This window comes from Limulus polyphemus, unplaced genomic scaffold, assembly GCF_000517525.1.
Source record: "Limulus polyphemus unplaced genomic scaffold, Limulus_polyphemus-2.1.2 Scaffold1219, whole genome shotgun sequence".
Classification (NCBI taxonomy): Eukaryota; Metazoa; Arthropoda; class Merostomata; order Xiphosura; family Limulidae; genus Limulus; species Limulus polyphemus.
The window spans coordinates 154,322-167,479 of record NW_013666829.1 but is presented as its reverse complement, the minus strand read 5'-3'; the positions used below and the strand labels follow the sequence as shown (position 1 = coordinate 167,479).

Sequence of the window (13,158 nt, the reverse complement as noted above, 5' to 3'; positions counted from 1 at the left end):
GTCCCCTAGTCCTACTATTCTCATTGTTAAATATAAAAAAAAGATGATACATCAACACTATCAATTCTCTTTACAATCTTAAACACCTCAATCAGATTCCCGCTAACTCTACTTTTGTTCAAGCTCAGTTTATTATTTATCATAAATAAACACAGCATTCATATTGACAATAGTCTATTAATATACTGGACCAAAACAGTTTAAAACTATCAATACAAGGCAAAATATTTACTTTAAACACATTTTCTGCTATTCACTGTTATATCCAATAATTATACAGTAACCATTCACTTACCAGCATACTTTCAGATAATATTCTGTCAAAGGCAGTCATAAAATCATCATCTTCAGGACAAGGAACAACACGTGGGATATCTGTTACTAAAGCATCATCACTTTCCTTAATGCTTTCCTCACCTTCATCCTCACTTGTTGACGTAACATCCACCTCAATAGGTCCACCCTCCTGAAAAAGGAAATTACTTCTTAGGCCATCAGTTCTAAAAGTAGTTTAAATTATATATCCATGAGAACATAACATAAAACAACTATCTATATTGTATGTCCATTCCTACAAATTCTGTACCTCAAGGTTCAATTATAATGGTTGTCCAGGATGACTAAAAACTTCCTTGGACAACCAACTTACACCTCTATGTTGTTCGACGGATGACTAGTGCTCTGAAACAGACCCTTATACAAACCAGTATCGCAGTCTACTGTACACTTATCCATGCACACACATGTAATGTTGATTCCAATCCTTAACCAAAATTATCAGTAAATTCCTTAACTATAAACTTGAAAATTTGAATCCCCACAAAAATATCTTTTGGTCCATTTTTTGTTTAAAAAAAGATTGTACTTTTACAAGAGAAATGTTGGTACAATTCATCAAAAGGGGCTGAAAATGGCAGGGAAAGTTTGCTTCTGTGATTGGCTAATAATGCTATTATGAACAAGCTGCATACAAGTTCTTTATGGAGTTGAACTGAGCATGAATGGCTGTGTGTGGTAATACAGTATACTGTATACAGCTCAGTTACTTACAGTACCACAATTTTGTATATATATATATATATTTTTAGGAGTTACAACTTTTACAGTAAGAAAGATTTATTTTTAATAAAGGCACAACATTTCGATCACTGGTGCGATAAATTTCAAGTACACAAGTTTCAATGGTAAATAACGTTCAATACTTATATCAACATTCAACCAAAAAATAAAAATACTTAATCAGTAAACTGTTAACACACATTGTATTGCACAATGTTTGTATGCACATATAAGGGCAGGAGGGAATTTGCATTGAAAACGAATGCTGATAACACAAATATTTATTGAGAATATTTTCTAGCATAGATGTTTATGGCAATAAAACTAACATTGCATGTTTCAACTTCATACCAGTAAACCTTTGGTAAGAGCTAAAACAATCAAATTTACAAAATCAAACAGAATGTTCCTTGTTAACTGTGACAACTGAAACACTGTCCCCATTTTGATTATGCACATATAGGCCTAAGGCTAACGTTAGCCAGATACGACCAATCAAGTCTAGTAAACACAGAAGACTTAGCTACCAAGATAAAAGTAGGAAAGTCCATGATTTAAACAGAACATAATAATGATAACTGCAAACAATATTTTGACGAAAGTTATAATCACTATGAAACAGAATAACAAGAAATAAAATACGGCTAGTTTTGCTTCCCTTCAGGTCATTACAAACTACAAGTATGAATGACAATACATATTAGTAGTGTGTGTGTGTGCAAATGTGCAGCACTCAGGCATTGTGCACATATTACAGTATAGTAGTATGTGTAAGAGTTCCAATGCAAGTCTAGTCTTACTACAGGCTGTACTGTATCTGGCAAGCAAGCCAAGCTGATTAGAATGAAAACATTGAACGTGATTGACCAAGATCGCTGTTCTGTTTAAAAGTTTTAAAGGTCATTGACTGTTTGTTTCCTTATGATAATATATAACATTAGCATGGTTTGGGCTTATTTTTCCCAATGTAATGAAACTTCCCAGGAAATAAGGCATCAAAAATTAGTTGAACATAGATGCAAAATTGCCAACTAAACATTAATTGTACTTTTTAGAAATAAATAAGATACAAAAACATCAAAATTCTTGTAATTGGGTCTCTGTACATCAATATTGTTGTAATTGGATCTTTTTTTTAGGGTCTGTGTTTTTTTGGGACAACCTGAAATTTCCTTAAAATTGAGTCCTGTAACTTGAGGTGGTGGGATGGCTTGTGTGCCTTGAGGAACCTGGGAGCTGTATACTCTAGGCAGAGTTTCTCATGCCAGACAAATCAAAAAGGAGAAGTCAGACAAAAATAAAATTCTTGATTCTCCACATTGAAGATTGGGCATGATACCATCAACATTATCACCTAGTCAAAAACAAACAGTGACAGACCATGTTGAAAGTTGTGGACTTCCAGACAGGTTGTTCCCCAGTGGCACGTCTGTTGGGCTACAATGTTAAAAACTGGGTTTTGATACTTATTGTAGGTACAGCACAGATAGCTCATTGTGTAGCTTTGTGTTTGACTAAAAACAGACAAAAAAACCCAGACAGGTCTCCATTTAAAAAAGTGGCCAAGGTTTTGCCAAGTCTAGATTCTATATCCTCTCCAGTTTCTCCTCCATGACTGACAACACTACTTTTAAGTATGTGAAGGAGTCTGTGCTTCTTGGTGGTAACTCATCTTTGACTTGAAAGGTTTGCCACGATTTTTATCATTTTGTTGATGATTTTATAGTACAAGTTGTTTTCCATATGCAAGCAAGTTGTATTTTGTTGAATGAAGCCCTTGATGTTGGAGAGTAGAAAGGTACATGCACAGTCTTCTAAGTTGGAGAACAAAGTTATCATATACCTCTCTCTTGATCTTCATTTGTCATCATGGGCCAGTTGGAAACCAGATCCAAAAGGAATGCTGACATTATGCACCTTTCAGACACCTGATTTGCTAACAAAGCAGTTGAAGTTCTTATAGAACTGTATCATAACCCTGATTTTTAGGAACTGTTTCTACTTCTTTGGCTAGGTTGTCCACATCTTGTCTTTTCTTACCAATCACTTTTATTTTCTTACTCATTTCTGTGTACTGGGTGTTAAGTATTTCTTTGAGATGATGTGATTTTGCTTCAGTTAGTTTCTTCTTCTGGTTCTCCTTTCAGTTATTAATTTCTATATGACTGTACTAAGCTATTCCGTATGATTCTTGATTGAGTGACCTAAGATTGCTCAATTTATCTGGAGCATTTGATTTCCTTCTTCACTGATTTCTTGGAACCTATTTTTGAATTCCATTCTGAAGACGTTTCTGGGATCTTTGAATTTGCTTATATATCTTCCTGTGGTGTTATTTGGTAACCCAGTTGTCTTGAGCTTGACTAATGACAACAAGACAATTTATGCAAGGGGATGGTCACTTGTTATCGTTACTCTAGCACTGATTGGTTTCCATTTCAAGAGGGTCTTAGGCAGACATCTTCATTGTTATGATCACTCCTTCCTGATGCTGTTTGTTGTCCTATCCACATAATGAGATTGTTTCTCCAGCTGCTATAGGCTTACTGCCAGTACCACTTGCTCACTTTTTATGTGGTTCTAACATTCCATATACAATGATCTTAGGTCTTGAATCTAGGATGCCAGCTTCCAAATAACTTTCACTAACACCAGTCATCCTGATCAATTGGGGCTGTAAGTTTCCAGGATGCCAGAGAAGTTGTGTATTCCTTGTTGCTGTTAAGCCAAACTGAAGTTCTATCACAGTTGTGTCCTTTTTATCTTACTGTAAGCTTCAGAATGCTGTAGGACTACTATGTGATGAAAACTATCAAGCTTTCACAAAACATGTTTGTAGAAAAATCTTACATATACTCTGTCCTAACAAGATCAATAATGAATAACTTCATAAAATAACCAAGCTGGGAAGCATAGGGACTATTCTCAAAAAGTGGAGATTGTTATGTTTAGGGCATATGGTGCATAAATAGGCCAATAATATCTCCAAAAACTGTCTAAAATGAACAAGAGGAACAAAGAAGAAGAAGAAGACCAAAACCCATCTAGAGAAGAATAACAGAGGCAGATCAGTGAATTGCAGAGAAAGCGGCCCTAAGTGCCATATGGCATGAAGAAGACTAGGTAAGAATGCTGTATGTACATATCCCTGTTTTATCCTTATTTCTTCTGTACAGTACGTAGAAATCCTTACATGCATCTTTATCTTGCCTGTTTCCTTCTGTATCACACGTAATAATTCCTGTTATGATCTTTATTCTACTTTGTTCATTCTGTACTTAGGTAAGAATGAAAGGGATAAAACAGAAATTCTTATGCTAGTACAAGGTTAGGTAAGGGTACATGAAAGGGATAGAATAGGGATAATCTTTATTCTACTTTGTTTTTTTTAACTGTATGTAGGAATCTCCATTTTATCCTTTTCATGTATCTTTATCTTACCTTATCCTGTACATAGGAATATGTATTATCATTTTCATGATTTTCACTGTACTTGTTTTTTCTCTACTATAAGTGAAAATTCTATCTTATCTCTTAACCTTGTAAACTGGTTTTTGGTAAAACTTTATATATTTTATCTCTTATTTTCTCTACCCTAACATTAACTGAGGCTAAATCAACAATGTACAATGAAATGAAAAGTTCCAAAATATGAAATAAGATGAATAATACCATTTTTTACTCTTTATTCACTGCAGTATTTATCAAAAAGTTTCAATTGTTAACCTTTTAACACATGTTTTCTTTAAATTTTAAGGTTTTTATTGCTGAAATTTATATCCATTGGAGCAATAATCTTTGCATCAAAATCAATAATTTACAGTAGAAGTCCATTAGCTGTTTCCTATAGAGCTAACATAAACAACACATAATGTGTCATGTTTCACATCATGCTTGAGATAGTGAAATTTCAAACATTTTACTTTGCTGAAAAGTTTATAACTTTTACATTTTAATTACTTTTGTTAAACGATATATAAGAATAAATACATAAATAAAAAACAAGAATCTGTAGCATTCACTGCATACTCTAAAAATCCAAAACATTCTTCCTTAAACCTTGTTGAGTTCGAAATATAATTTATCTGGCTTTCTAAGTAAGGTATAAATAGGTTAAAACATTCTGTTATTGTTCACAGCAGAAAAATATGATCATTCCAAATAAATCAATTTCTTCAGACTATGGATTATGGTGCCAAAATTGAACAGAGACTTGTAAGATTTATGAAGAGGAGGATCTGCTCTTTCTATTGGTTATAAATGTGCCCATCAGTCATGTAAAGTTGATTAGCAAAGAATTTGAAAGTCAGATGGACTGGAGATGAGCTTTTCTGTACTCCCCATGTAGTAGTTCCAGTCCTACTTCAGTTGAATTTCATTAAATGGGAATACCACTTCAAGCCACTGATAACTATCACTAAAGTACAGGTTACATTCTCACCTCATTAGGCTGGCTCTGACTACCACTGTATAGATCAGTATCTCCATCCATGTCTTGCTCTTGATCACTGCCATCTAAACTTTGACAATCATCATCTTGATCCTCTACATTAAGAAATTCCAGTGTTAAAGAGAGTATCTTTAAAATCTAATCAATGTTATTTAAGCTCAAATAATTACTACCTTTATTTTCTACATTAAGAAACAGTATTCAGAAGAGCTTATTCATTGCTGACATCTATCACATAAGTTCAATCATTACCTTAATATTGTATATTATGTCATAATAAACTTCAGTTTAACATCTTTAATACTGACCTTGACCATCTAAGTTCAATTGTTACCTTAATTCTCTAAATCAATTAACATAAAACTGCAGTTTAACATCTTTAGCAACTGAACCCTGTTAACTATGTTCTAATAATTATCATTTGATTCTTTGTGTAAACCTGATTATAGCTAAGATAAAAAAAATCCTCAGACCTATATTTAACAAATGTATTCCATTAATAGTATGACAAGAATACTTTGTGTTTTTAATATCCTTATGAATTTCTATCAAGAGTACAAACACACCTTCCTCTTCTTCAATAGGTCCTAGTCCACTCTCCTCAGTTTGGTCAACCTCTTCGGAAGAATTTCTCAGAGATGGAAGAATTTCGACTGCGGTTGATAAAATCAATATAAGAATCTCAGGACCCCAAAACATAACATGTAACTATATTTTCTGGTACTTTACGTTACTCTGAAATAATTCTTCATTCACTTTAACTATTAACATATACATCAAAATGTACTGTGGTTGATAAAATCAATATAAGGATCTCAGGACCCCAAAACATAACATGTAACTATATTTTCTGGTACTTTACGTTACTCTGAAATAATTCTTCATTCACTTTAGCCATTAACATGTACATCAACAATTTCCTTAGCAAGATTCGCTTTCCATCTAGGAGCCAGCTGAATTTTTCAGCTTTCAGGGTTTTGTTTTAACGACTACCAAAAAAAGTTCACGTTCCACCATTGAATGATATAAATTATATTTTATGTACAAACAAGCATATACAAGAACTTCATCCACACTTATGTCATACAAAATAACATATTCTGATGTGAAACGACAAATGAGCTTGGCACTTCCACTATTTCTCATTTGGCATCTTCTGGCCATGCACATGCTTTGTAGATTTGGAGCTAAAGTACCACAGTCTCAGCAGGATCAAATTCCTTCACTGATGGGCCATTCATGTTAAACCTCAATAAGTCACTTAAACTTTCTTCTTGCACAGATGACCTGAATTTATTTTTCAGAAGATTCATTAAGATGAACCCTCTTTCACAACACACAGTCAAAACAAGCAGCACAGACACTATTGACAACAATTTTCCTAAAATTGGAAACCTTTTATTATTAGCCAGTGCTAAATCCAGAAGATCACTCAGTTTTTTTTTCCCTTACTGAGGACTTTGAATACATACCACTCATTCAGGAGAGCTTGTATACATTTATCGTACATGTTTGGTGGTGAAAGTTGTTTATGGAAATGCTTAGCCAATGTTGTTATCTCACTGAATCATAATCTTTCAGAGTGCTTCCTGTTGGCCAGGCAAAAGTATCAAAAACTGTGATGGACCTCTCAATTTTTTGCTGATTCAAAAATTACTCTTCCAAGTACTTGATAGCTTGTTGGATCAAGTTTTCTTTCTCAGATTGGATAGGAAACCTTGCAGTACTACCCAGCCCACATAGTTGTACATCTTGATACATCCCTTTCAGAAATGTCTTGATGATGAATCTATCTTCATGTTGTCTTGGTTTAAGTGATTCAAGTGATGTCATTGTGTTCTTCACATGAAATTCAACTGTGCTGAGAAAAACTTCTTCCCTTTGAAACAAAAGGAACGGATTATTTGGAAAGTATATTGATGATCTTGACACAGTTCTAAAGAAGCTCTACAAACTTTTTGAGTGTTCTCCAAAGAAAATGTGACAACTGAAGCAAGTATCTGAAAGTCTTCAAATCAAAATACAGAAATTTCAATATTTACACAATGTAAGATGGGTGACCAGCAAAGTTGGTGGTCTCTCTGCACTTGTGAAAAGTTGGAAATGTGTCCCAGTACATCTGGAAAGCATCGCGACAGAAAAAGATAGTACTTCTGCATTTGCTAAGAGTTTGCTGAGAAACCTCCTGATTTAAAATTTGTTCACATGCTTCATTTTCTCTTGGATTACCTTGGAACAATTTTTTTTACTGAACTTAACATGCTTAAATTTAATTTGTGTGCAATACAATGAACAACAATTACATGGCTCAGGTTTTGCCTAATTTTATGTACTAGTCAATTCTCTGCTCCAATCATGGTGGCTACTCCATCAGTACCAATATCAATCAGCTGAATGGACAATAGCCAGTCCAAGAGTCCATGTTTTTCCAATTCTTTTTCAATGGTGTCTAAGTAGCTATCTGCAGTTGCACTGTCAAGAGGTAGGATTGACTGAAATACTTCTCTCACTCCACTGTTCTTTATGTATAAAATCAACTCTTCAACACCTGCTTTGTCACTAGATCTATCTAGCATCAAACTAACACATTCAGCATCCTGTAGTTTGCAAATCAGTTCATTTCTCATTACTTCTGCAATGTGTGAGACAAATTCCTTGCATCTTTTGTCATTGTTATACTTATCTCTTAGTTCAACTCCCACTTTACAAGTAAACTCTAGTAATCCTTCAAAATCAGAAAATGGCTTGTTGTTCTTTGCAATACAGTAAGCCAAAATAAAAAGTGCTTTCAAATGGTCAAACACTTTTTCATCCATGCTTTTCACACATACATGCTTTTGGAGCCCATAGTGCATTACACATTTCTGTTGCTGGTATGATTTATCATGTTTTTAAATGTCTCCAGTTTGAAAGGTCCTGCAAAACCCTTCACTGTTTTAGAATTTTGATCTGCAATACTGGGGAAGGAAGCACATACCTCACAATTTGCTATACACATGGTCTGATCAAATGTTAGCCATGTAGGTTGGTTGTACCATTCTTCCTTGAATTTCATACTTTCTGCTGTCCAAAGCTGGCTTGTTGAAGGGGAAATTTCTGATAACACTTTTGTTGGTTCCAATTCAGTTGTAACTGCTGATGTTTCATTCACATTAAACTGTTCGACTTCACTTTCCAACAAAGATTGTTTATCTTTTCTTTCTAGTGGAACAGTAAAGAAATTCGTCAGTCGCAAATGCTTTGCATTTTCTTGTCTCTCAGCTGTTGCTGCATGTTTCACTTTTATGGTATCCACTAATAAAAATTATTACTGCAAAACAAAGACTAATATTTTAACTTTCCCTATTTGGGTATCCTTTTCTGAGCATGTCACAAGGTTTTTAAGTGTGTGACATTCAAAACTTAATTAAGCTACTTTTTGTTCATGTTATACCAATGAGTATAGCATAAAATCAAAGTTAATAATCCATAGTTTAATAGTATATACATTCTAAGTTCTTCCTTTTACATGGAAATGAAAAAAACAATCCTGAATTTCCCCTACTGTAAGAAATGTGACATGTTTTCTCTAGACATTCCCTCTTCTCTAATTTATTCACCACCCCTCCAGTAAGTACAAGATTTAATGTAAATTACTCACTATAATATTGTCATTGTTCAATCAAACCAAAATTTTCATAGCTTTCAATCTTGTTTGGTTACAGAGTTATCAAATAAAATTTCCTACCTCTCTTGCCACATCCTCTTTTTCAGGATTTGTAAATAGCTCTCTCTTACGTTTTATGCTACATTATTTATAACCAATAGAAAGCCAACATTTTGATCTATCTAATGACATATTATATTAGGTTGTTTTCTGCACAGAGAATTGTCAAGTTTTCTTTAAGTACAAAGTTGATTCCCATGGGAAACATATCGAGTAGCTTGGATGAATTTGTAATGGCTCTTGTCACATACTTAGAAAGCCAGAAAAATTGTGATAGTTATGGGACATTGTCTGGTTTTTGAATGATATTATTGTATGTACTTTGATGCATTAATTAATTAAATAAAAAATATTTAATGAACTACTACCATTAGTATAAAAAAAAGTAGGCTTAAGTGTCATTGAGAGTAATGTAAAAACAGGAAACTGTTAAGTTAGTTAAAGTTAGACTAGGTAAGATACATAATAATAATATAATAAATTTTCATGAAGTACCATGTAAGCAGTTCATAGGTAATGTACAATTAATAGCATAACATGAGCTGCATATCCTCTCAAATGATTTATAACTTATAATGGCAGAATTAGTGATTAGACCAGTTCAAAGGGCAATAAAACAATAAAATTTAAGTATAAATAGATGTATGCTGTTATTGGCTTAAAGCTGCTTAGGATAAAAAAAAATGTAGTTTCATATTACAATATGAAGTCATTCTAAAAATAAAAAAGGGTAATTTCTTTTCTTTCTTTTTTGTTTGGTGGTTACAAGGTCAGTCAAGTTGACCAACCTTGTATAAAGTTAGAGTAGAGAAAATAAATAATAGTTTTACTGAAACTAAAAGTTTGAAATTTATTTAAGAGGTTTTAGAGATTATGCAAATAAAATGCGAGATTTTTGAGATGAAGAAAAGTATTTTTAATCTTAACATGAAAAATCACTTAACACTCAGAAATACTATCTATATTCAAGGACAAATCTTTAGTAAAAATACTTCATTAAAAAATCTGATTTTTTGCATACAAAAGGCTTGTAATGTTCACTAAACGTCTACCAAATTTTGTGAAAATACATTTATTTACTAAAAGTTATAGTAAAAAAACTATAACAAATATAACAAGGTTACGAGGTTAGTCCCAGAGACCGAGCCCTAGTTTGAAGAGTAAACAAGTTATGAGCGAGAAACGCATGTACAAACCTGTACACACCATGAGACTACAAACTGTCATTGCATATCTTGCATCTATTACATGTTTACTATGTAACATGGATGAGCACACAAGTCAGTCACTGATCCAAGGTAAGAGGATGCTGAGCCGGGATTTTCAAAATAACAAAAACAGACATGAACTAAGAATAATTATTACTGTCGAAAATACTAGGCACCATGATGCCCAGGATTTGTCGAGCCCTGGTATAATCCATTCTTGACCAGAGAGTTTACCTTACAGTGAGGTGTTATAATTTGAGACTTTTGACTTAACTACAAGTATATATAGTATCAGTAATAAAACTGAAAAACCAGTACTTCATTTTGGTTAGCTTAAACATTAAAAATAAACAATTGTAATCTTGTTACATGTGAACAGAATTATACCCGAAAATACCAGCAAACTGTGAAGCTTATTTACAAGTGCAATTTAATGCAAAGTACTCCAAAACAAAATTATGTGTATGGTGTTTAAGTTGTTATTCACTGACTGTAACAAATACATATTAATATATGCATTTAAGAATAAATACAGTAATGCTTTTAAATTTTCAGTTGAGAAGATAATGTGAAGCCCAGTATGGTCCTGTATATGTCATCTATAGAGAATTCTACCCTTTATCACTTATACCCTGGACAAGGGCAAGTGAAAGAACAAGACTAGATATTTTATGGTGGTGAACTTAAGATTGTGTGTAAGGTGTTTGGATCATCCTTTACTCACATTTGTAGGTTTATGTTTGTGATGTGAGAAAAAAAAATTGTATTATTTTAAAGATTAAAATGTAACTACCTCAAAATACATTTCAGAAGGAGCAAACCATAATTCCCTTTATCTGCATGATATTACAGCAAACTCATCTTGTAAGAGTCAGATGATTTAAAGTGATGACTGTACAGTTCATTGCTCCTTGCTGTTACACTACATAAACTGTATTTGTAACTCTTATCAAATACACTACCAGAAAAAAAGTTAACAACAAGTTATCTGTATAAAATTATGGTTCTGTTACAATACCAAGTTTTGGCTTCAGCTCTTTCAGGAGGTCTTCAACAGCCTGTACAGCCTCTTCCTGAGAATCAGCTAGTTTAAACTTGGGTCGTAATACTTGAATTGTATCTTTCACCAAAAACTCAAGAGTCACAGGAAAAGGGTGTTCTTCAGAAAATATGTCAGAGGACTTTTTGTGCCAGTAATAACGCTGACAAAATAAAGATAAGAATTTACTGAAATCATACCTTAGATTCATTCCTTAATAGAATAATAATACACAAAGTAGTTAAAATATAAAATTCTAATCAATTAGAATATTACTGAAAAATAACTTTATTCAAACTAAATATATTAGCTGACACTCCCAGGTCTTCTTAAAAATATTCTGTTGAAAACCAATAACTAAGAAATTAATATTACTTTATTCATATTTCTCATGATTGTCCATAGTGTTTTAGATCATTCTATTTTTGATTATTAAATGTTTGTTTTACTTTATGTTTTCCTTTTATATTGTATTATGAAGACTGCAGGGTTATTTTCAAAACAGTGAGCAAGTTCATTTGCTCCTTTCTACAGTTTTAGATACTTTTTTAAGTGTTACATACTGTAAGATTGTTGAACAGTTATTAAATTCAGAAGCTTGTTGTACAAACAGAACACTTCCTTTGTTTTAATGCAAATGGATACATTCAAATATTTTTCTTTGTATTTCCAAACATGTATATCAGTGTGGTTTGTTTTTCAAATTGTGCACTGAGCTACAAGAGGGCAGTCTGTGCTAGCTGTCTCTCAGCCTAGAGAGAAGAAAGCAGTTCAACAACCCCACCACCAACCCTTGGGCTACTCTTATCAGACAGAATAGTTTCATTTGACCATTGCTCTTATAATGCACCTGAGGTCTCAAAGAGATGAGAACAGTTTATATCTATGGGGTTTTTGAGTCCTTTTTAACTCACTATATAGGAACCTAAAATAATTTAGGTGTGTGAGTAATATTATGATATTGTGCCTAATTGATTATTCAATACTATACAGCAGGCCAACTATTTAATGATTATATTACAAATTACTTTTCTTTCCACTAAAGTTAAAATATAATCCAATAGCTGGATGTGAACCATGAAACCTCACATCCACGGTCTGGGATGCTAAGTATTGGGCCATGCTCAGTCTGCATTCATGTGCATTTACTTACAATATTCTGCGACAGATTCTTATTTTACTAAAATGAGTAAAGCTATTCAATAAACTTAAACTGGACAAAACTCTATAAGATACAACCAAAAAGTTGCTTATTAAAAGTTAAAAGTGGGAAAAGAAAAAAATTTTCAAATGATACATATCTGTTGAACAAACTTATAGTGAAAGAGTACAATTTTTTTGACCATCATTATTATAAAAAATTCTTATTAGATTACCTAAACGTTTTAGTGAGAAATTATCTTATAACAGATGTTCAGAGTTAATTTTTACCTGTATTGGATATCAAGTTTTTTTAGCAATTGAAATTAAAAATTAATTACTTTGCTTCAGCAATACTGAATTCACTAGTTGTTTGTTACAAATTTTGCGCAAAGTTACACGAGGGCTATCTGCCCTAGCTATCCCTAATTTAGCGGTGTAAGACTAGAGGGAATACAGCTAGTCATCATCACCCACCGCCAACTCTTGGGCTTCTTTTTTACCAACGAATAGTGGGATTGAACGTCACATTATAAAGGCTCCACAGCAGAAAAGG

The 13,158-nt window shown here is 33.0% G+C and overlaps 1 protein-coding gene across 1 annotated transcript in view; it reads right to left on the bottom strand.

Annotated features, from left to right (window-relative positions):
* The window catches only part of LOC106462664 (regulator of nonsense transcripts 2-like), a 126,482-nt gene that overhangs the window by 12,988 nt on the left and 100,336 nt on the right, over positions 1-13,158 (bottom strand). Inside the window, exons 32-35 of the mRNA XM_013922608.2 lie at positions 11,442-11,625; positions 6,076-6,162; positions 5,501-5,604; positions 296-466 (exon numbers count right to left, since the gene is read on the bottom strand). Coding sequence (XP_013778062.1) covers positions 296-466; positions 5,501-5,604; positions 6,076-6,162; positions 11,442-11,625 — 546 coding nt within the window. The remainder of the gene's footprint in view (positions 1-295; positions 467-5,500; positions 5,605-6,075; positions 6,163-11,441; positions 11,626-13,158) is intronic.